This window comes from Salmo trutta, chromosome 14 (genome assembly GCF_901001165.1).
Source record: "Salmo trutta chromosome 14, fSalTru1.1, whole genome shotgun sequence".
Lineage (NCBI taxonomy): Eukaryota > Metazoa > Chordata > Actinopteri > Salmoniformes > Salmonidae > Salmo > Salmo trutta.
In genome coordinates, this window is record NC_042970.1 from 67,025,405 (window position 1) to 67,048,816 (window position 23,412).

The window sequence follows — 23,412 nt, forward strand, 5'->3', positions numbered from 1 at the left end:
GAAAGGAGAGTACCTTGTTTACAACTGTCCTGTATGGGAGACAGCTCCTCTTGAAGAAAGTAGGACATCACTGAGACATAACAGAGACAGCAACTGCTCCCCGAGCACCAATGACGTGGACGTCGATTAAGGCTGCCCCCCCCTTCTGATACAGAGGGGATGGGTTAAAGGGGAAGACACATTTTGGATGAATGCATTCAGTTGTGCAACTGACTAGATACCCCCCTTTCCCTTCGATTAACACAACAGTGATGACAACAGCACAACAGGCAGGTAGGTGCACAAGACACCATAGTGACAACATCATTACCACAGACAGGTGCTAGTGCTACCACAGTGAGATGCTATCGTTTGGAGCTAGGAAGAACAGGGAGATTTACATGGCGTAGTTTACACAGGTGCAACAGAGAGGCTGCTGTATAGGTAAAAGAGTCCTACGAAGTGTACCGCACCTCCAAATGATAACGCTGATTAATCAGATTCCATATGCTGACCGCAAGGCACTGCAGAGGGTGGTACACTCAGTGGAACGCACCATCGGGTGCGCACAGCCTGCCATCCAGGACATCTACAACACCAGGTGTCGCAGGAAGGCCAAGAAGATCATCATTAACCCCAGCCACCGTAACCACGGCCTGTTCTCATAGCTTCCATCACTCAGACGCAGGCAGTACAGGAGCATCATGGCTAAAACTAACAGACTGGCCAATAGATTCTACCCCCAGACCATTAGGCTGCTGAATAGTCAGCTACCTGTCCCTGCCCCCCCCAACTGCCCACACCCCAGTGGATATTTATATTCATCATTGTCACAGTTGTAAACAGTTATATATTATTATTATTTATTGTTTCATTCACACCTGCACTGTTGGAGCTCGGCGCTTAAGAATTTCACTGTACACTGCAACTACCTGTGACTAATTGTAAAATAATATCTATCTAATCTAGAATAAATAATTGGTTTTAATAATGAATTTCACCATGCAGGTGATGTACTGCGCAGACTCAACAGTATTCCCCTCACCATCCACCCCTCATCCTGTCTAGCAGTTTGAGCTGTTGTCTTGTAGTCTGAGGCTGCATCCTAAATGGCACCCTATTCCCTATGTAGTGCACCACTTTTGACCAGAGCCTGGGACAGAGCCTGACTATCCTTCTACTGCCCCTGCCAAAGTCAACTTATTATGTTGTGAGACAGTTGGGCTCAGCAGGCTCAGACTGTGTGGGTTTAACATTAAGCTGCTGGGCCCTGGGAGAGGGAGAGGGGGTGAAGGAGGGTGAAGAAGTACAAGGAGGAGGGGAGCTGGGTAGGAAAGGTAGAGGGGAGATTGGGGAGGTGATAATGAGAGAAGGAGGTGTTAAGGCTGTAGCTGTGTTGTGATGTGATGCTGCCCTTTTGGGATCCACTATTGTTGACTCAAACACTGCCTCAGCCAGGCTTTTTAGAATATTAATTTATTTTTGTTACCTTTATTTAACTAGGCAAGTCAGTTAAGAACAAATTATTTTTTACAATGACAGCCTAAACCGCCCAAATCCGGACGACCGCTGGGCCAATTGTGCGCCGCACTATGGGACTCCCAATCACCGCCGGTTGTGATACAGCCTGTAATCAAACCAGGGTGTCTGTAGTGACACCTCAAGCACTGAGATGCCGTGTCTTAGAACGCTGCGCCACTCTGGAGCCCCAGGATATCAGGAAGGGAAGGAAGGAGGAGAGAAGCCTCAGCCTTCCCCTCTCTTAAGGGTTGGGGGATCTGGGGAGGTTGGTGCGGTGGAGAGTTCATCACCAGATCTCAAAGTCCATTGTTCCAGTGGGGTGTGTGAGTGACGGAGAGTGTGTGTGTTTTGTGTGTGTGTCTGCGTTTGACCCTTTCTCTCTCTCACACTCTTTCTGTCACTCTGTCTTTTTCAGACGTTAGTTTCTTTTGCTCTTTTTTCCAGTGACACTCTGTAGCCTACCAGCTATCTCCCTCGGTCTGAAATACAATTTCTCACCATTCACTCTCCCCCTCATCTCTCTCTCTCTCTCTCTCTCTCTCTCTCTCTCTCTCCCATATACCCACACAGAAGCTCAAATATGCAAACAACTTTTTATACACCTGATTAGGATACCTGACACTCTCTCCCCTTCCCATCTCTCTCTCCTCCTCCCCACTCTCTCAAATCCTCAATCCCACACAGAAGAACTCCATCACTCCACTTTTGGGGGTAGAACTCCATCAGCCGCTCTGTTCTATGGAAGAGAGGCGGGGCTTGATATGCAAATGTGCTTGAGGGGGCGGCGGGCCAAGAGAGAGTTTGCAGCAATGTGACTCTCTCTCTCTCTCTCTCTCTAGGGGCCGGCCCAGCTGAAGCCAGTTGCCCGGCAACAGCCCAGGGAGAGGGGAGGAGGGGGGAGTGGCCTTATCTCAACAACTGTTGCCAGAACTGAGCTCCCTCTGTGTGAATGTGAGCCATCCGGAGAGCGAACAACCAAATGAGTGTGTGTGAGAGAGTTGCTGCATCTCTGCATGTGTGTGAGAGAGTGAGAAGGTTGCAGTGTGTGTGAGTCGTGCTCTCACAGAGGAGCTAAGCCAGCCAGCACAGTTTTAGAGGCTCTGAAAGAGCACTCTCTCCTCTCCTCCTTTTCTCTCCCTCTTTTTCTGGACGACACTGATTCAAAGGACTGCCATTTGGACTATCTAAACCCCCGGCACTTTCTGTACTGACCTGGCTTCACCTGTGTGTAAGACGAAAGGCAGAGGACTTAGCCCCTGGTTTGAGGGGCGCGTTGGATGACTTCTACGGATGAGGGCTTGGCCAGTGGAGTGTTGGGCCAGGGGGACCACCATGGCTCCCCCCAAATAATGGACGGGGTAAGAGACAGCACCTCTTTGCTACAGGACGGGGGTAAGGGGATAGAGGGGTAGAAGGATAGAGAGAAGGATCTGGGGCAGAGGTTAGTGGTTGGGGGATCTGTGGGGGTTGGTACGGTGGAGAGTTCAGCACCAGAGTTCAAAGTCCATTGTTCCAGTGGGGTGTGTGAGTGACGGAGAGTGTGTGTGTTTTGTGTGTGTGTCTGCGTTTGACCCTTTCTCTCTCTTGCTCTCTTTCTGTCACTCTGTCTTTTGCAGACGTTTATTTTGCTCTTTCTTCCGCTGCCACGCTGTAGCCTACAGTCTATCTCCCTCTGAAATACAATTAATCACCATTCACTCTTCCCCTCATCTCTCCCTTTCTCTCTCCCCCTCTCTCTGACCAGCAGCCCCAGATTTCAATTAATCCCATTACAATCAGAGGAGGGGTGAACCGAGACAGCACCCAGCCACCGGCTGTACAGAGAGAGAGAGAGAGAGAGAGAGAGAGAGAGAGAGAGACTTAAACATTGTGGGGTTTTAGTGTACAGTACAGTATGAGCTTGGCTGAAGCTCAATGTTGTCCGTTCCAGCTGTGTAACTTAGCCTATGGTTCAGTGAGAAAGGAGAAGTTTATCCCACACAACAATGTGTCAGAAAAAGGAAGTCTACATTCAAACTGTCGGAATGGGTGATAGGGTTTCACAATGTTTGAGTTTCCTTGATCAGTACCTGTGACTTTGTCAATATAATTACCGACATGTTGTAATTGTGGTCTCAGTTCCAGAGAAAAGAGGAAAGGTGTCTATTTATCATACAGTAACTAGCTTCTCTCACAGTGACATGTGGCATGGCTAGCCATATCTGTTTGACTAAGACGGTTCATGGTTCTGTAACAAGACATTAAGTAATGAGATGTGTCCTCTTATTCTCAAACTAACTAAGCTGATAGGCCTAAACTATATTGTTTTGGTCCAAACCAAATCTGCCTGTCTAATACTGTATTTTGACCTGGGCAGGAATAACTACACTGAACAAAAATATAAACGCAACATGTAAAGTGTTGGTCCCATGTTTCATGAGCTGAAATAAATGATCCCAGAAATGTTCCATACGCACAAAAAGCTTATTTCTCTCAAATGTTGTGCACAAATTTGTTTACCTCCCTGTTAGTGAGCATTTCTCCTTTGCCAAGATAATTCATCCACCTGACAGGTGTGTCATATCAAGAAGCTGATTAAACAGCATGATTATTACACAGGTGCACCTTGTGCTGGGGACAATAAAAGGCCACTAAAAGGCCATGTTTGTCACACAACACAATACCACAGATGTCTGAAGTTTTGAGGGAGCGTGCAATTGGCATGCTGACTGCAGGAATGTCCACCAGAGCTATTGCCAGAGAATTGAATATTCTCTACCATAAGCCGCATGCAACATCGTTTTTAGAGAATTTGGCAGTAAGTCCAACCATAGACCACGTGTGGGCGAGCGGTTTGCTGATGTTAACATTGTGAACAGATTGCCCCATGGTGGCAGAAGGGTGGCACCTCTCTATCACTTTCCACTCTCCATTCCAAGGGCATTTTTAGCAAGGCTTTTCTGAACCCTGATATGGCCTGTCTCCATTATGGTGTCTATATCAGGGCTTTATTCTGGTAGTTGGTGTTGGTTTTGTACTGATACGGAACAGCTGGCTCTAACTGGTTCGTTTGAACATGACCAGGGCCCAGTTGCTCAACACTTGTTGCTCAATGGCAACAGGTTTAACACCATGAAGACAAATGGATAGTCAGCATGTTGATGACACTACAATATGACTCCTAGGGCACTGATACTGATACTAGGGAATATTACACTGACTACATTGGCTCTCACCCTCTCTTTATCTGTCTGAGTATGCGTTCCTGAAATACTCTTTCGAATAGTCAGGATGACCGGACTGATTCCTCAGCGGGCGTCTTAACACCCATTCCCCCTCACCAAGGATACCTTTTATCTATCTGACACGCACACACGCAAGCACACACACACACACACACACACACACACACACACACACACACACATACCCTACTCAACATAACCCCCCCAGCCCAATCTCAGTCCTGCTTGGAGGAAAGAAAAAACAGCTGAGGGAAATATCACCTCAGGGCCGTCCAGCCAGAGTGGCACAGAGACACAAACACATGTTTATTCCCACTTGGCTCTTCAGGGAACAGGTAGCTGACAAAGGACAAAGGACAGAGTGGAAGGGGAGTGGCTCTCATAGAGGTACACAGGAGACTGTGTTGAAGTATTTTTACTGGGAAACCCAATACAGCCAATTGGGTTGATACAGGGACACTCTGGAAAACACAGGACGGAAAACACTCTGGGGTGGGTGTGGGTGTGTGAAATGGGTCCTTCTGAGCAAGTGGGTGTTTGTTTGAAACACACACCCTGAAAATGTGACAGATCAATGGCACATAATGAATGGTGGTTTGGAGGAGCTGAGTCCACAGAGAGACTTGAGGACCTATTACTGTACAGATGTCCTAGAACAAGCATGCAGGAGCGGCCATCAGTTATGAGGTTGTGTGTATCCCTTTCTAAGTGTGTGTGTTTGTGTGTGTGTGTCTATAGTTTATGTGTCAGCACGTGCCTCAAGCATTTCTGTTTGTGTCTGTGTGTGTGTGTCTCAGTAGCCGAAACATGAAGTGCTTCTAGAGACTTCTAGTGCTTACTTCACAGAATGCTGCTGGTTATGAGTCATCAGTTCCTGTTCTCTTTTGACTCGCAGGTTATTTTTACTCCATCTGTGAATGTGTGGGCTGAGAGTCTCTCCATTGCTGCAAGAGGTTGAATGAAAAAGATCCAAAACGCACACATAGGAAACACTTGAAATAACCTCAGCTGTACTCAGAGAAGGAAACATACTGACTAAATAGTTAACACATAGGCCTACTGGTAAAGGACAGTAAAATAGACTTAAAAAGCAAGATTGTTTAGTGACTGCACAGGTAGACTCCATTGTGTTGGAGAGAGCACTTGATTCGAATGCCGGCTGCTGAGTTAGAGTGTAAGACAGAGATAAAGACACTGAAAAGCGCTCTGCAGTGCGTCAACAGTATGAGATTGGATTTGGTTCTTATCTTCTCAAGCACAGTCAGAGAAACACCAGCAAAGCCACAGTATGCCTCTCTCTCTTTCCTTCTTTCTTTCACTGTCTCTCACTCTCCCAGTCTATCTTTCTTTCCCTCCCTCTCGGTCTCTCTCTCTCCCCCACTCCTGTTTCTGCTGACACACACAAAATCAAAGCCTCCTCTTTTGAATTTCGCCAATCAATGTCTGTCCCAGTGGGTGGCTGCTCATACCTGCTGCTCTCTCGCTCTCGCTCGTTCTCCTTCTCTCGCTCGTTCTCCTTCTCTCGCTCTCTCTCTCTCTCTCTCTCTCTCATCTCTCCAACATACCCAATATCCATAAAAGATCATCCAGACTTTAATCCAGGGAATAATTCTCCAGTCTATCTGAATATCTCTGGACAACGGGAGAGATTGATTCAGATGCTGGGGAAAATTATAGGATCCAGGCTAGAATACATGGAATAGCTAAATTATCCTTTCAGATTTCCCATGCGGAAGTTGAAAGGAGGTATTACGACGCATGGGAAAGAATAGACGGACACAGGCTTTCTGTCTCGTTTTCTTAGGCTAAATAGAAGGAGAAGAGAGAGTGGAAACATTTCCAGTGGAAAACTTGTCCTTATGCCTTAGGTATAGTATAGCATATATACCTTGTTGTTATGGTGAGATGTTGGCCTGCATCATGCTCACTGTTCAGTCATGATGAAGCAGCTTCTTAAACCATCTTCCATCCTCTTCCTTCTTCCTCAGTCAATAGTAGTGTGAACTGCATGGTCATCCAGATGATTGCCTACTGGCCCTGGGCTGCAGATCAATGACATGTCCAGCACTCAAATGTTATTGACCTTCAGCACCTAATGGGATCAGAGAGGGAGTAGTCCATTTTATTCATTAGAGTCGTAGGAACAGTGTTGTCTCTCTCCACTTAAAAGGAACTTAGATCTGGGAAAGAGGTAGTTGTTGATCAGAGGTGTTTAAAGGCTTTTCCAATATTGTTAATGTTACATGACATTTGCGAGAGAGTGATAGAGAGAAAGATGTGTGAAAGTAGAGACTACAACTTTCTGTTTGAGCAGGATGAATGTAGCCCATATTCATCCCATGTGTGTGTTAACATATTCATGTTATCTCGCTACACTCTGAACAGATGGTGCTTTAGAATGGAAATGTCTCTTTTCCACTAACTTGGTGAATTGAGCAAACTATTCATCAATGTTTTTTCCAAGGTTTGTGTGCCAACATGCTGTAAATATCATGGATGTGTTTGACTACATATTTGCATGAATATCATTTGACTGTGGGTCGAGCTTAGAATACATGGATGCCAAAGATAAGCTTGCATAACTGATGCTGCAAAATACTAGGAACCAAAATTGAGATGATTCAGAATTGTTATAGAGGTGTATTTTACTGTTGTATAACACACATGTACAGGTGTACTATCTTCATTGATCACTCTGTTGTCGCAGCAGGAAATGCAAGTTGTAGTGTATTCAAGTTTAAAAAGGCGTCTAAAGTTAGTCATTTCCACTTTAAAATGTCAGACTTGACTTAACCAAACAAAAAATGTGTCAACCCCTAAACATTTTTATTCCACATAATAATTCACATTTCCTGTTGCTGCAGGATTATTTTCCTGCTATGAGGAACTGGTCAGTATGTACATGTCCTGGTTGGTTGAATAGTTGTAGTTGTGTTCCTAGCTCCAACAGCGCAGTAGTATCTAACAAATCACAACAATACACACAAATCTAAAACTAAAAGAATGGAATAGAGATATATAGATATAAGGAAGAGCAATGTCGGAGTGGCATTCACTAAAATACACTAGAATACAGTATACACAGTACCTTAGGAAAGTATTCAGACCCCGTGACTTTTTCCACATTTTGTTAAGTTACAGCCTTATTCTAAAATGGATTAAATTGTTTTTTACCCTCATCAATCTACACACAATACCCCATAATGACAAAGCAAAAACAGGTTTTTAGAAATGTTTGTAAATGTATAAAAAATGTAAAACTGAAATATCACATTTACATAAGTATTCAGACTCTTTACTCAGCACTTTGTTGAAGAACCTTTGGCAACGATTACAGCCTCGAGTCTTCTTGGGTATGACGCTACAAGCTTGACACATTGTCACAGATCCCTCTGGTACGGTTGCTCATTCCATGCACCAGTTTCAGAGGTCTACGTCACCAGCTTCTAGGCACTGAACTGTGTCATTACGCACACCTGGTTACAATTCCTCACTGATTTGTATAAATGTGCCCTTTGTTTCACCATTGTGCTGTCGATTATTGTTCCAATGTCCGTTGGTCGTCTGAGTATCTGTGCCTTGTCGTTTTTGCTTTCGTGCCACTTGTATTGTGCATAGATGATTACGGGTCTCGTCCCGTGTTGTATCATTGTGCGCTTGTGTTTTCGGGTCTCGTCCCATGTATTTATTCGAGGTACTCCTCGCTCTTTTCTTTGGGTTTCAATCCTGTGTTTTGTATACGTGTCTGTTTGGTCTTCGTCCCTGTGCCTTTACATGGCACGCTGTAATTTGGGTAGAGAAATAAAAAAAACTATTACGCATTCCTGCGCCTGTCTCCCGATTTTTTATACCGATGTGACACATCTGTTTTTGGGGAGTTTCTCCTATTCTTCTCTGCAGATCCTCTGAAGGTCTGTCAGATTGGATGGGGAGCGTTGCTGCACAGCTATTTTCAGGTCTCTCCAGAGATGTTCGATCGGGTTCAAGTCCAGGCTCTGGCTGGGCCACTCAAGGACATTCATAGACTTCTCCTGAAGCCACTCCTGCGTTGTCTTGGCTGTGTGCTTAGGGTCGTGGTCCTGATGAAAGGTGAACCTTCGACCCAGTCTGAGGTCCTGAGCGCTCTGGAGCAGGTTTTTATCAAGGATCTCTGTACTTTGCTCCATTCATCTTTCCCTCGATCCTGACTATTCTCCCAGTCCGTGCCGCTGAAAAACATCCCCACAGCATGATGCTGCCACCCCCATGCTTCACCGAAGGGATGGTGCCAGGTTTCCTCCAGACGTGACGCTTCGCATTCAGGACAAAGAGTTCAATCTTGGTTATATCAGACCAGAGAATCTTGTTTGTCATGGTCTGAGAGTCCTTTAGGTGCCCTTTGGCAAACTCCAAGCGGCCTGTCATGTGCCTTTTACTGAGGAGTGGCTTCTGTCTGGCCACTCTACTATAAAGGCCTGACTGGTGGAGTGCTGCAGAGATAGTTGTCCTTCTGGAAGGTTCTTCTATCTCCACAGAACTCTGGAGCTATGTCAGAGTAACCATTGGGTTCTTGGTCACCCCCCTGACCAAGACCCTTCTCCCCCGATTGCTCAGTTTTGCCGGACGGTCAGCTCTAGGAATAGTCTTGGTGGTTCCAAACTTCTTCCATTAAAAAATGATGGAGGCCACTGTGTTCTTGGGGACCTTCAATGCTACAGACATTTTTGGTACCCTTCCCCAGATCTGTGCCCCGACACAATCCTGTCTCAGAGATCTACGGACAATTCCTTCGACCTCATGGCTTGGTTTTTGCTCTGACATGCACTATCAACTGTGGGACATTATATAGACAGGTGTGTGCCTTCCCAAATCATGTCCCATCAATTGAATTTACCACAGGTGGACTCCACAATCAAGTTGTAGAAACATCTCAAGGATGATCAATGGAAACAGGATGCAACTGAACTCAATTTTGTGTCTCATAGCAAAGGGTCTGAATATTTATGTAAATAAGGTATCTGTTTTTTTATTTTTAATACATTTGCTAACATTTGTAATTAGTTGACTGTGCCTTTAAACAGGTTGGAAAATTCCAGAAAATGATGTCATGGCTTTAGAAGCTTCTGATAGGCTAATTGACATCATTTGAGTCAATTGGAGGTGTACCTGTGGGTGTATTTCAAGGCCTACCTTCAAACCCAGTGCCTCTTTGCTTGACATTATGGGAAAATCTAAAGAAATCAGCCAAGACCTCAGCAAAAAAATTGTAGACCTCCACAAGTCTGGTTCATCCTTGGGAGCAATTTCCAAACGCCTGAAGGTACCACGTTTATCTGTACAAACAATAGTATGCAAGTATAAACACCATGGGACCACGCAGCCATCATACCGCTCAGGAAGGAGACGCGTTCTGTCTCCTAGATGAATGTACTTTGGTGCGAAAAGTGCAAATCAATCCCAGAACAGCAGCAAAGGACCTTGTGAAGATGTTGGAGGAAACAGGTTCAAGAGTATCTATACCCACAGTAAAACGAGTCCTATATCGACATAACCTGAAAGGCCGCTCAGCAAGGAAGAAACCACTGCTCCAAAACCACCATAGAAAAGCCAGACTACGGTTTGCAACTGCACATGGGGACAAAGATCGTACTTTTTGGAGAAATGTCCTCTGGACTGATGAAACAAAAATAGAACTGTTTGGCAATAATGACCATCGTTATGTTTGGAGGAAAAAGGAGGAAGCTTGCAAGGTGAAGAACACCATCCCAACCGTGAAGCACGGGGGTGGCAGCATCATGTTATGGGGTTGCTTTGCTGCAGGAGGGACTGGTGCACTTCACAAAATAGATGGCATCACGAGGGAGGAAAATGATGTGGATATATTGAAGCATCATCTCAAGACATCAGTCAGGAAGTTAAAGCTTGGTCGCAAATGGGTCTTCCAAATGGACAATGACCCCAAGCATACTTCCAAAGTTGTGGCAAAATGGCTTAAGGACAACAAAGTCAAGGTATTGGAGTGGCCATCACAAAGCCCTGACCTCAATCCCATAGAACATTTATGGGCAGAACTGAAAATGCGTGTGCGAGCAAGGAGGCCTACAAACCTGACTCAGTTACACCAGCTCTGTCAGGAGGAATGGGCCAAAATTCACCTAACTTATTGTGGGAAGCTTGCGGAAGGCTACCCAAAACGTTTGACGCAAGTTAAACAATTTAACGGCAATGCTACCAAATACTAATTGAGTGTATGTAAACTTCTGACCCACTGGGAATGTGATGAAATAAATTAATGCTGAAATAAATCATTCTCTCTACTATTATTCAGACATTTCACATTCTTAAAATAAAGTGGTGATCCTAACTGACCTAAGACAGGGATTTGTTACTAGGATTAAATGTCAGGAATTGTGAAAAACTGAGTTTAAATGTATTTGGCTAAGGTGTATGTAAACTTCCGACTTCAACTGTACATAGGGCAGCAGCCTCTAAGGCGCATGGATGAGTAACCGGGTGGTAGCCGGCTAGTGATGGCTATTTAACAGTCTGATGGCCTTGAAATAGAAACTGTTTTTCAGTCTCTTGGTCCCAGCTTTCATGCACCTGTACTGACCTCGCCTTCTGGATGATATCGTGGTGAACAGGCCGTTGCTCGGGTGGTTGATGTCCTTGATGATCTTTTTGGCCTTCCTGTGACATCGGGTGCTGTAGGTGACCTTGAGGGCAGGCAGTGCGTTGGGCATACCGCACCAGCCTCTGGAGAGCCCTGCGGTTGCGGGCGGTGCAGTTGCCTACCAGGCAGTGATACAGCCCAACAGGATGCTCTCAATTGTGCATAATGTGCTCCAGCAACTTAGACTATCCCTAGCAAACTTTCTTGTTCAAACTACAACCCATAACAAATGTATGATGAATGTTTTGTCTTTATGCGTATCACCATGTACAATACAACACACCAAACATTACCCAAGAGCTAGTATGGCATCCATATTACACAGTACTCTATAGTTATTACAATTACACCATAGTCATACTGTAGTAAGAGGAACGTCAACACGACAGGAAACTTGTCTCCAGATTCCCCTCCCTCCCTCTAAGTTTCTGTTTGCCAGATGGAACTTAGGGAATCATGAGTCTTAGTCATTTCCATGGTTGGTGAAGCGGGTGTCAAGCCTCATGCCTCAATAGTAATTTTTCGTCTTTCATCCTCCCACTCTATCTCAGTTTTTTCCCCTTCTCTCTCTCTCTCTATTTCTTTCTTTCTCCACGTGGGTTCAACATAATTTCATTGTGTGGGCCCAGTGGGATATCATGTGTGAAAGTAGTCGCTACATCTTCCCAAGTCTGTTTGAGCGAAATGAATCTAGTCTAGATTCATTCCATATGTGTATTAACATATTCATGTTATCTCGCCATACTCTGAAAAGATGGCGCTTTAAAATGGAAATGTATTTTTCCCACTAACGTCAACTTGCTGACTCAACCAAACTATATTCATCAGTGTTTTTCCAGGAAAAAGTCTGGAGGTTTGTGTGACATGTTCGAAATAGCATAGAAGTGTTTTCATGTATTTGCATGAGTACAATTCGACTGTGGGTCCAGCTAAAAATATGTGGATGCTAATGCTCTCGCATAACTGATGAACTGATATTAGTACAGGAACTAATATAATACCTTAAATTAGTTGAGGATTCCATAATGTTTTAGAGATATACTGTTGAATAGTACAAACACACCTTGTACATGCGCTGTAGATGCTTGTTGCTTAGTGGTAATTGTTGTTAAGGTGCTCCAGCAAGTGTGTCTGCCCAGCAACTTTATTGTTCAAACCGGATGCCATAACAAATTAGTGATGTATGTTTTTTGTTTTGCATTTCAACATGTCTGATACCACCCACAGCTTTACCCAAGACCTATGGTATGACACACCATATTACCACACAGTGTAGGTTAAACATCCCACTGTCATTAGACTGACAGCCCATTTCCCCTTCCTCCCTCCCTCTAAGTTTCTGTTCATTGTCTAAGTCATTCCCATGGCTGGTGAAGCTGGTGTCAAGCCTCATGCCTCTATCTCAGTTTCTCCCCTCTTCTCTCTGACTCTCACTCCTTCTCTCTCCCTCTTTCTCTCATCCCTCTCTGTCCAGCTCTGAGATCTCTCCACTCTGTTCTCCCTCAGTGGATGTGTGACTGGAGGGGAGGAGCAGTTCCTTTCTTTTCCTCTTCCTTTCTCTATCCCTGTCTTTTCCCTCTCTCACATCCTCCTCTCTCACGTCCTTTCCTCTCTCACGTCCCCTCCTCTCTGCTGCGCTGGATGTGAATAATAGATGGCTCTACTGATCCTCCTCTCAGAGATCTGTGCTGCTCTCTCTCGCTCTCTCTCTCTCTCTCTATCAGACTGCAGCACACAAACCCAGTGTCTGCAGGAGCATATTCTGATTAATAGTAATGATTTGGTATGACTGTATCTAGCGCTTCTCTGCTGTCCAAAGCACTTTATATTGTAACTCAGTGCTTGCACCACCGATGTGGAGCCATTTCTCATTCTCTCTTTTTGTGCAGCACTATCACCCACCTGGCAATCATCTCTCAGTAACTCTCATTCTCCTCTACTTGCAATATGACAGCAACTGACACTGACCCCACTTTAGTACCAATTGTCCCTGTGACACACAATCCCACGTCTGTAGGAGCCTCTAGTGTTTTTATATTAGTGTAGATAAAGGGGATGAGGAGAGGAAGACATCTTAGACTACTGAGATGCATCCCTTGAAATATAATTGCTTCCATGTCTGTAGTGTAGATGTATTTTTTGATTTTTTTTGATTTCACCTTTATTTAACCAGGTAGGCAAGTTGAGAACAAGTTCTCATTTACAATTGCGACCTGGCCAAGATAAAGCAAAGCAGTTCGACAACATACATCAACACAGAGTTACACATGGAGTAAACAACATACAGTCAATAATACAGTAGAATTTTTTTTTTTGACTATATACAATGTGAGCAAATGATGTGAGATAAGGGAGGTAAAAGCAAAAAAAAATGCCATGGTGGCAAAGTAAATAAAGTATAGCAAGAAAAACACTGGAATGGTAGATTTGTAGTTTGAAGAAAGTTCAAAGTTCAAATATAAATAATATGGTGCAAAGGAGCAAAATAAATAAAATAAATAAATACAGTAGGGGAAGAGGTAGTAGTTTGGGCTAAATTATAGATGGGCTATGTACAGGTGCAGAGATCTGTGAGCTGCTCTGACAGCTGGTGCTTAAAGCTAGTGAGGGAGATAAGTGTTTCCAATTTCAGAGATTTTTGTAGTTCGTTCCAGTCGTTGGCAGCAGAGAACTGGAAGGAGAGACGACCAAAGGAGGAGTTGGCTTTAGGGGTGACCAGAGAGATATACCTGCTGGAGCGCGTGCTACAGGTGGGTGCTGCTATGGTGACCAGTGAGCGGAGATAAGGGGGGACTTTACCTAGCAGGGTCTTGTAGATGACCTGGAGCCAATGTGTTTGGCGACGATTATGAAGTGAAGGCCAGCCAACGAGAGCATACAGATCGCAGTGGTGGGTTGTATATGGGGCTTTGGTGACAAAACGGATGGCACTGTGATAGACTGCATCCAGCTTGTTGAGTAGGGTATTGGAGGCTATTTTGTAAATGACATCGCCGAAGTCGAGGATTGGTAGGATGGTCAGTTTTACGAGGGTATGTTTGGCAGCATGAGTGAAGGATGCTTTGTTGCGAAATAGGAAGCCAATTCTAGATTTCACTTTGGATTGGAGATGATTGATGTGAGTCTGGAAGGAGAGTTTACAGTCTAACCAGACACCTAGGTATTTGTAGTTGTCCACAAATTCTAAGTTAGAACCGTCCAGAGAAGTTATGCTGGATGGGAGGGCAGGTGCAGGCAGCGATCGGTTGAAGAGCATGCATTTAGTTTTACTTGTGTTTAGGAGCAGTTGGAGGCCACGGAAGGAGAGTTGAATGGCATTGAAGCTCGTCTGGAGGGTTGTTAACACAGTGTCCAAAGAAGGGCCAGAAGTATACAGAATGGTGTCGTCTGCATAGAGGTGGATCAGAGATTCACCAGCAGCAAGAGCGACATCATTTATGTATACAGAGAAAAGAGTTGGCCCAAGAATTGAACCCTGTGGTACACCCATAGAGACTGCCAGAGGTCCAGACAGTAGGCCCTCCGATTTGACACACTGAACTCTGTCAGAGAAGTAGTTGGTGAACCAGGCGACGCAATCGTTTGAGAAACCAAGGCTACTAAGTCTGCCGATGAGGATGTGGTGATTAACAGAGTCAAAAGCTTTGGCCAGGTCAATGAATACGGCAGCACAGTATTGTTTCTTATCGATGGCGGTTACGATGTCGTTTAGGACCTTGAGCGTGGCTGAGGTGCACCCATGACCAGCTCTGAAACCAGATTGCATAGCGGAGAGGGTGCGGTGGGATTCGAAATAGTCGGTAATCTGTTTGTTGACTTGGCTTTCGAAGACCTTAGAAAGGCAGGGTAGGATGGATATAGGTCTGTAGCAATTTGGGTCAAGAGTGTCACCTCCTTTGAAGAGGGGGATGACAGCAGCTGCTTTCCAATCTATGGGAATCTCAGACGACACGAAAGAGAGGTTGAACAGGCTAGTAATAGGGGTTGCAATAATTTCGGCAGATAATTTTAGAAAGAAAGGGTCCAGATTGTCAAGCCCAGCTGATTTGTAGGGGTCCAGATTTTGCAGCTCTTTCAGAACATCAGCTGAATGGATTTGGGAGAAGGAGAAATGGGGGAGGTTTGGGCGAGTAGCTGTGGGGGGTGCAGTGCTGTTGAATGCAGTAGGGGTAGTTAGGTGGAAAGCATGGCCAGCCGTAGAAAAATGCTTATTGAAATTCTCAATTATAGTGGGCTTATCGGTGGTGACAGAGTTTCCTATCCTCAGTGCAGTGGGCAGTTGGGAGGAGGTGTTCTTATTCTCCATGGACTTTACAATGTCCCAGAACTTTTTAGAGTTGGAGTTGCACGAAGCAAATTTTTGTTTGAAAAAGCTAGCCTTGCCGTTTCTAACTTCCCTAAAAAGTTGCATATCGCGGGGGCAGTTCGATGCTAATGCAGAACGCCACAGGATATTTTTGTGTTGGTTAAGGGCAGTCAGGTCTGGGGAGAACCAAGGGCTATATCTGTTCCTGGTTCTAAATTTCTTGAAAGGGGCATGCTTATTTAAGATGGAGAGGAAGGCATTTTTTAAATATAACCAGGCATCCTCTACTGACGGGATGAGGTCAATATCCTTCCAGGATACCAGGGCCAGGTCGATTAGAAAGGCTTGCTCGTTGAAATGTTTCAGGGAGCGTTTGACAGTGATGAGTGGAGGTCGTTTGACCGCTGACCCATTACGGGTGCAGGCAATGAGGCAGTGATCGCTGAGATCTTGGTTGAAAACAGCAGAGGTGTAATTAGAGGGCACATTGGTTAGGATGATATCTATGAGGGTGCCAGAGTTTGCGGCTTTGGGGTTGTACCTGGTGGGTTCATTAATAATTTGTGTGAGATTGAGGGCATCAAGCTTGGATTGTAGAATGGCTGGGGTGTTAAGCATGTCCCAGTTTAGGTCGCCTAGTAGCACGAGCTCTGAAGATAGATGGGGGGCAATCAGTTCACATATGGTGTCCAGAGCACAGCTAGGGGCCGAGGGGGGTCTATAGCAGGCGGCAACGGTGAGAGACTTGTTTTTGGAGAGATGGATTTTTAGAAGTAGAAGTTCAAATTGTTTGGGTACAGACCTGGATAGCAGGACAGAACTCTGCAGGCTATCTCTGCAGTAGATTGCAACACCGCCCCCTTTGGTTGTTCTATCTTGTCTGAAAACGTTGTAGTTAGGGATGATGATTTCACAGTTTTTGGTGGACTTCCTAAGCCAAGATTCAGACACAGCTAGATGAAGGCGATGAGACGAGGACAGGAAGACAGCTTACACTATTGAGATGCGTCCTTCTGAATCATCCTCTCTTTAGTCTTTAGACACAAAAACAGCATTGCATCGCCCAGAGCTGGAGTCGCTCTACTCTACTGTGTGTAGCAGAGCATCAATAACAGTAATTTTACTGCTGGGCTTTTCTCTCTCCACTGAGTGAGCAGGCCATGATAAGCCTAATAAAGACGTCCGGCAGGCTGGGTTGGTCGATGACTGAGGGTGTGAGGAGAGATGAGAGAGAGAGAGAGAGAGAGAGAGGAGAGTAGAGATGGGAAAGAGGAAAAGGAGAGATCTGAGAGAGGAGAGATGGGAGAATAGAGATGGGAGAGAGGAAAAGGAGAGATCTGAGAGAGGAGAGATGGGAGAATAGAGATGGGAGAGAGGAGGGTAGAGAGTAGAGATGGGAGAGAGGAGAGTAGAGATGAGAGATGGGAGATGGGAGAGAGGAGAGGAGAGATGGGAGACTATCTGACATCATAAACACAAGGATGGGGGAAAGGGCTGAGTACAGTCTTTAACATGAACACACCCGAGTTCACATATGTGACTGACCACCTTCGGTCTTATGGAGCAAAATTAAATTGTGTTTTTTACATTGTATAACAGCAGAGACACAGAGCTACAAAATGGTATATCATACACTGCATTTGAGGAACAATGGGACTTGTTTCTCACTTTTGAGAAAATGGCCTTTGAATGTTTTGGTACCTACTGGAGAGCTCTCCTTTGTCTACACCCATTCAGCATCATTCACACCATCTTAAGCTTTAGCCCCACCCATCTCTTTAACCTCTCTAGGGTCGGCAGGACGAAATCGTCCCACCTACGTAACAGCCAGTGGAATCCTGTGGCGTGTTATTCAAATACCTTAGAAATGCTATTACTTCAATTTCTGAAACATATGACTATTTTACACCATTTTAAAGACAAGACTCTCGTTAATCTAACCACACTGTCCGATTTCAAAAAGGCTTTACAACGAAAGCAAAACATTAGATTATGTCAGGAGAGTACCCAGCCAGAAATAATCAGACACCCATTTTTCAAGCTAGCATATAATGTCACAAAAACCCAGAAGACAGCTAAATGCAGCACTAACCTTTGATGATCTTCATCAGATGACACACCTAGGACATTATGTTATACAATACATGCATGTTTTGTTCAATCAAGTTCATATTTATATCAAAAACCAGCTTTTTACATTAGCATGTGACGTTCAGAACTAGCATACCCCCGCAAACTTCCGGTGAATTTACTAAAAATTTACTAAATTACTCACGATAAACGTTCACAAAAAGCATAACAATTATTTTAAGAATTATAGATACAGAACTCCTCTATGCACTCGATATGTCCGATTTTAAAATAGCTTTTCGGTGAAAGCACATTTTGCAATATTCTAAGTAGATAGCCCGGCATCACAGGGCTAGCTATTTAGACACCCAGCAAGTTTAGCACTCACCAAAGTCAGATTTACTATAAGAAAAATTTTATTACCTTTGGTGTTCTTCGTCAGAATGCACTCCCAGGACTTCTACTTCAATAACAAATGTTGGTTTGGTCCCAAATAATCCATAGTTATATCCAAACAGCGGCGTTTTGTTCGTGCGTTCAAGACACTATCCGAAAGGGTAAAGAAGGTTGACGAGCACGACGCATTTCGTGACAAAAAAATTCTAAATATTCCATTACCGTACTTCGAAGCATGTCAACCGCTGTTTAAAATCAATTTTTATGCCATTTTTCTCGTAAAAAAGCGATAATATTCCGACCGGGAATCTGCGTTTAGGTAAAAAGACGAAAGAAAATAAAGCATGGGGTCGACTCGTGCACGCGCCTAAGCCCATTGTCCTCTGATCGGCCACTTGCCAAAAGCGCTAGTGTGTTTCAGCCTGGGGCTGGAATGACATCATTCAGCTTTTTCCCGCCTTCTGAGAGCCTATGGGAGCCGTAGGAAGTGTCACGTTACAGCAAAGATCCTCAGTCTTCAATAAACAGAGGCAAGAAGCTCAAGGAATGGTCAGACAGGCCACTTCCTGTAAGGAATCTTCTCAGGTTTTTGCTTGCCATATGAGTTCTGTTATACTCACAGACACCATTCAAACAGTTTTAGAAACTTTAGCGTGTTTTCTATCCAAAGCCAATAATTATATGCATATTCTAGTTACTGGGCAGGAGTAGTAACCAGATTAAATCGGGTACGTTTTTTTATCAGGCCGTGTAAATACTGCCCCCTAGCTCTATTAAGGGTTGATCCGAGCATACTGTCCTAACAACAGCAGTCAAGCACCCAAGCTAACTGTCTAACGTTGGCTAGCTTGCCAGCTACTTCCAGACATAAACGATATAACAGCTCACTGACCGTTTTACTCGCCCTAGCAGAGCTGGTTAGGCTGTTTTTATGTTATCCAATTGACGCTTTTTTTGCCAACGTTTACTGACACCGGCAATATTCAACAGGTGTTGAGCTTTCGTAAATTCGTCAGTTATTCTGCGTTCTGGCACACTCAGACGAGAGTGCTCTGAAATCAGAGTAGATAGCCAGAGCGAATTTTGCAGCTACATCTATCAACAGTTGTCACAGTGACATTCTATTGAAATGGTTACTTGCATAGTGGAGTCTTTTGTTAGACATGTAGCAAGCTAGCTAGGTAAACAATGAACCATAATCCCAACTCATGACGTTACTAGCCTGCATGAATCTGCAGGTAGCTAACCAACCAGGTTCAATGTTAGATAGCTAACATTAGGCTATAACTAGCAAAGCAAATGGCTCTGAGATATGAATAATAAGATCATATGCGTAAAGTTAGCTAGCGAGGCAGCCAGCTAATGTTAGCTAGCTAGTTAACTGTACACTTTAGCTTGAAATGAAAATGACATTGTCAAAATTAGAAACATGTAATATTCGAAAATCTAGCTAGTTAGACTATCTTACTATCTTATACATCATGGATGGACACCTCTCCCTGTCACAGATACCCTTAGTTTGAAGATGTAATCTGGAGACAGGTGTTTTCTCCCTCTCCTTAGCTATCATACTACAATTCTACTGATTTCAAAACTCGATCCTCCAGAAAGTGGAGAGCAACCCTTATGCAGTTCTACTAAGCGATATATACTTACACATACTGACCAGCTCAAATAGACAGACATGTGCTACATGGTAGACCAATCCGAACGCATCTCTCGGCGTGTCCAGCCCACTCATTATCTCAGCCAATCATGGCAAGCGGGGAGGTTACTCTATCTTTTTCTGTGGCTAAACCAACTAGGCTCGTAATTTAACAATTGTATTTGTATTTACAGATGGAATGCAAGTTTGTTATTAAGGAACATGAAAGTTTGCATGTTCCAGAAGGCATTTCTGCCAAAAAACAAAAGTTTAAATTCAAATGGCTAGTAGTGACCCGCGACATACGCCTAGTTTCCTGAAACGAGTCACATATGCGTATGCACACAAACACACACGCGCACACACACACACACACACTAACAGTCTGATGGCATACCAATGACTCTTTGGCAATAGAAAAGCCTTCTTCCACCCCATCACCTCATCCCCTCTACCTCTCCTCACACCCTCCAGCCCCTGACGTCACCTGGGATGTGTGGAAGCGGAAGACGAGGAGAGAGAGGGAGAGGAATGGGTGTTGGCCTGGATATCAGGAAACCAGGCCAGAGCCCCTGGGTGTTGGTCTCTCAGGTTGTTGGGGGCTTCCCATCTCTCACTTGATCTTGAATGGGAAACCAGAGAGAGCGAGAGGGAGAGTTATAGAGAGAGAGAGTTAGAGAGAGACAGAGAACTCCAGTAAGTGATCTAGAGCCATCAATATTAGATAAGAGCAAGAATGGGCATATACTGGGAGGTGGCGATCAACTGTACCCTCTCGGATGCTCTTAACTTCTTACGGATCATTGGGACGCTAGCGTCTCACCTCGACAACATCCGGTGAAATTGCAGAGCGCGAAATTCAAATGACAAAAATCGTAATATTAAACATTCATGAAAATACAAGTGTCATACATAATTTATAAGCTTAACTTCTTGTTAATCCAGCCACGTTGTCAGATTTCAAAAAGGCTTTACGGTGAAAGCACACCATGCGATTACCTGAGGACAGCGCCCCGCACACAAAAGCATTACATACATTTTCCAACCAAGCAAAGGCGTCACGAAAGTCAGAAATAGCGATAAAATAAATCACTTACCTTTGAAGATCTTCATCTGGTTGCAATCACAAGGGTCCCAGCTACATAACAAATGGTCCTTTTGTTCAATAAAGTCCTTCTTTATATCCCAAAAAAGTCAGTTTCATTGGCGCGCTAGACTCAGTAATCCACCGGTTTCCCTCGTTTAAAATGCATACAAATGAATCCTGTAAGTTACCAATAAACTTCTTCCAAACATATCAAACAACGATCCTAATCAATCCTCAGGTACCCTAATATGTAAATAAATGATCAAATTTAAGACGGAGAATACCGGAGACCATTACCGGAGATAAATAACGAAGTACGCGCACTCACCGGAACGCGCAACAAACACTACAGTCAAAATGGGAGCCACTTACTAAAACTACAAATTCTAGCTCATTTTTTTTTTTAAACTAGCCTGAAACTCTTTCTAAGGTCTGTTGACATCTAGTGGAGGCCCTAGGAACTGCAATCTGGGAGGTATTCCTTTTATATTCCCATTGACAGCCATAGTAATCAAGGGTGAGCTGAAAAAAAAATCTGGATGGTTTGTCCTCGGGTTTTCGCCTGCCATATCAGTTCTGTTATACACACAGACATTATTTTAACGGTTTTGGAAACTGTAGAGTGTTTTCTATCCAAATCTCCGGGCCTAAGTAACAGGCAGTTTACTTTGGGCACCTCATTCATCCAAACTTCCGAATACTGCCCCCTAGCCCGAAGAAGTTAAAGCTTGTACTAACATGGCATCATTAAAGAAGAGTGCAACACTCTCTGGCATTCAGGTAACACCCACTGGCTGTTGTGAGGTCATTTGGCAACCTCCACAGATATCTGTATATATGGCTCTGACATCATCCTGGTACACTTTTGGGAACACAGTGATGTGTTAGCCCGTGGTAGCCTAGGTATTCAGCTGTTATGGCCGGCATGGCTTTTCAGGGGTAGTTTGTACACACACTGCCACATACACACACTCCACCCCCTCGGCCCCTCCCGTTTATCACCCTGTTCCCACTGTTGTCAGAACAGCTCAGGAGTGACTGGAGGAGTGCCAGCTGAACCCCATCCAAAACAAACCACTACCCCATCCTTCTCTACCCTGTCTCTTCTGACCTAAGCTACCAACTGCTTACTGGCATAAAGGCATTCACCCACCCTGACCAAACTGTCCCAGTCTCTATTGTACTGGACTACCAGGGCTGGGGTGACGCTGCCTGGCGGTCTGGCTGTCTGTGTGTGTGTGTTCATTTTGTCTGTCTGCCCTCAACTGAGCTTTAATTCAGATGGATTGGAGGCTCATCTGTATGTAATAGCCCTATCTGAGTCTCATGTCTTGAGGGAGAAGACCTTTGGAAGTTGCTCAACTTCTGTCTACTGAACTGTACTTTAACCATTCTTAGCCATGCCCACCATACAGCACCAAACACAGCCAGGCAAGATCCTACGCTGTGCACACTGGCTATGCAAAACGACTTCCTCACGCCCAAATAGTTCTTCAGCATCAGGTGTCAAGTCGGGTTAATCAACACCATTCACCTAAAATCGTACCAATTCTTCCTACTGTGTTTTTCTTTGTGCATTTCCTGTAAGGGATTTACACTCTTCACTACTGCTACTTTTTTCTTGCAGTTTTTCTTTTTTCCTCCTGGTCCTCTATGGAATACTAAACAGGCTCTTTCTCCTTGTATTGTCCCTGGCCCTCCCTGCCTCAGGGTCCCTGCTGCTGTCGCTTAATCCTACAGACAGTGTGTGTGTGTGTGTGTGTGTGTGTGTGTGTGTGTGTGTGTGTGTGTGTGTGTGTTTGCCTACAGGTTGGGTGTATGGGTGTGTTTGTGTGTGCGATCAAGGGTTGGGTGTGTGTTCTGGGAGGCAGACAGGCTCCAACAGCGCTTTAGTGAATTTAGGAATAATGCTTTTGGCTTCCAGCCCTGAGTTTTCATCCGTTAGCAGTTCAACCAGTATTGAGAGTGAGAGAGAGAGAGAGATAGAGATCAGTTAGAGGTGAGAGCCCTTGAGTGATAATGCCTTTATTATCCTCTAAAGCTGTCTAATGCTCTGTGTGGGATGTACCTGTGTGTAATTGGGCTGGCCTCTGTACCTCCCTCTTTCTCGTCTCTCTCTGCATCTCTCTCTCTCTCCCTCTCTCCTACTTCTCCGGTATGTAGAGATAAAGTAAGGTTCCTCTATTAGCATTAGACTGGATTAGAGCTGTTGGAGCGACACGGAATGAATGACAAGTGTTTCATGACCTTTAACCTTTGACCCCCCCACCTCAATACCCTCTGTGACCTCTTGGGTCTTCTCACAGTGACGGATTCCACTAGCCTAATTGAAATTCCTTTAGTGTTTCACTTACGACCTTGTTTGAGTTAAGACCACGTTTGAGCACTTGTTCTAGCACTTGCATTTTAGGTTTGTGCTCACTGTTCACTGATCACTGTTCAACCAACATGTTTTGACCTTTACTGAAAGTCTAAGAATGTATTTGTCAGTGTTTAATGCTATCAATGTTTTGACTGGTGATGTTAATAAGG

The 23,412-nt window shown here is 44.5% G+C and overlaps 1 protein-coding gene across 2 annotated transcripts in view; it reads left to right on the forward strand.

Annotated features, from left to right (window-relative positions):
• The first annotated feature begins 2,361 nt into the window (after positions 1 to 2,361).
• The window catches only part of LOC115208736 (rab11 family-interacting protein 4A-like), a 39,991-nt gene continuing 18,940 nt past the window's right edge, over positions 2,362 to 23,412 (forward strand). The window contains exon 1 of one of the 2 annotated variants that reach the window (XM_029777058.1): positions 2,362 to 2,858. In XM_029777058.1, the coding sequence (XP_029632918.1) occupies positions 2,778 to 2,858 (81 nt within the window). In that variant the 5' untranslated portion in view covers positions 2,362 to 2,777. The remainder of the gene's footprint in view (positions 2,859 to 23,412) is intronic. The other variant, XM_029777059.1, reaches the window with a different exon arrangement.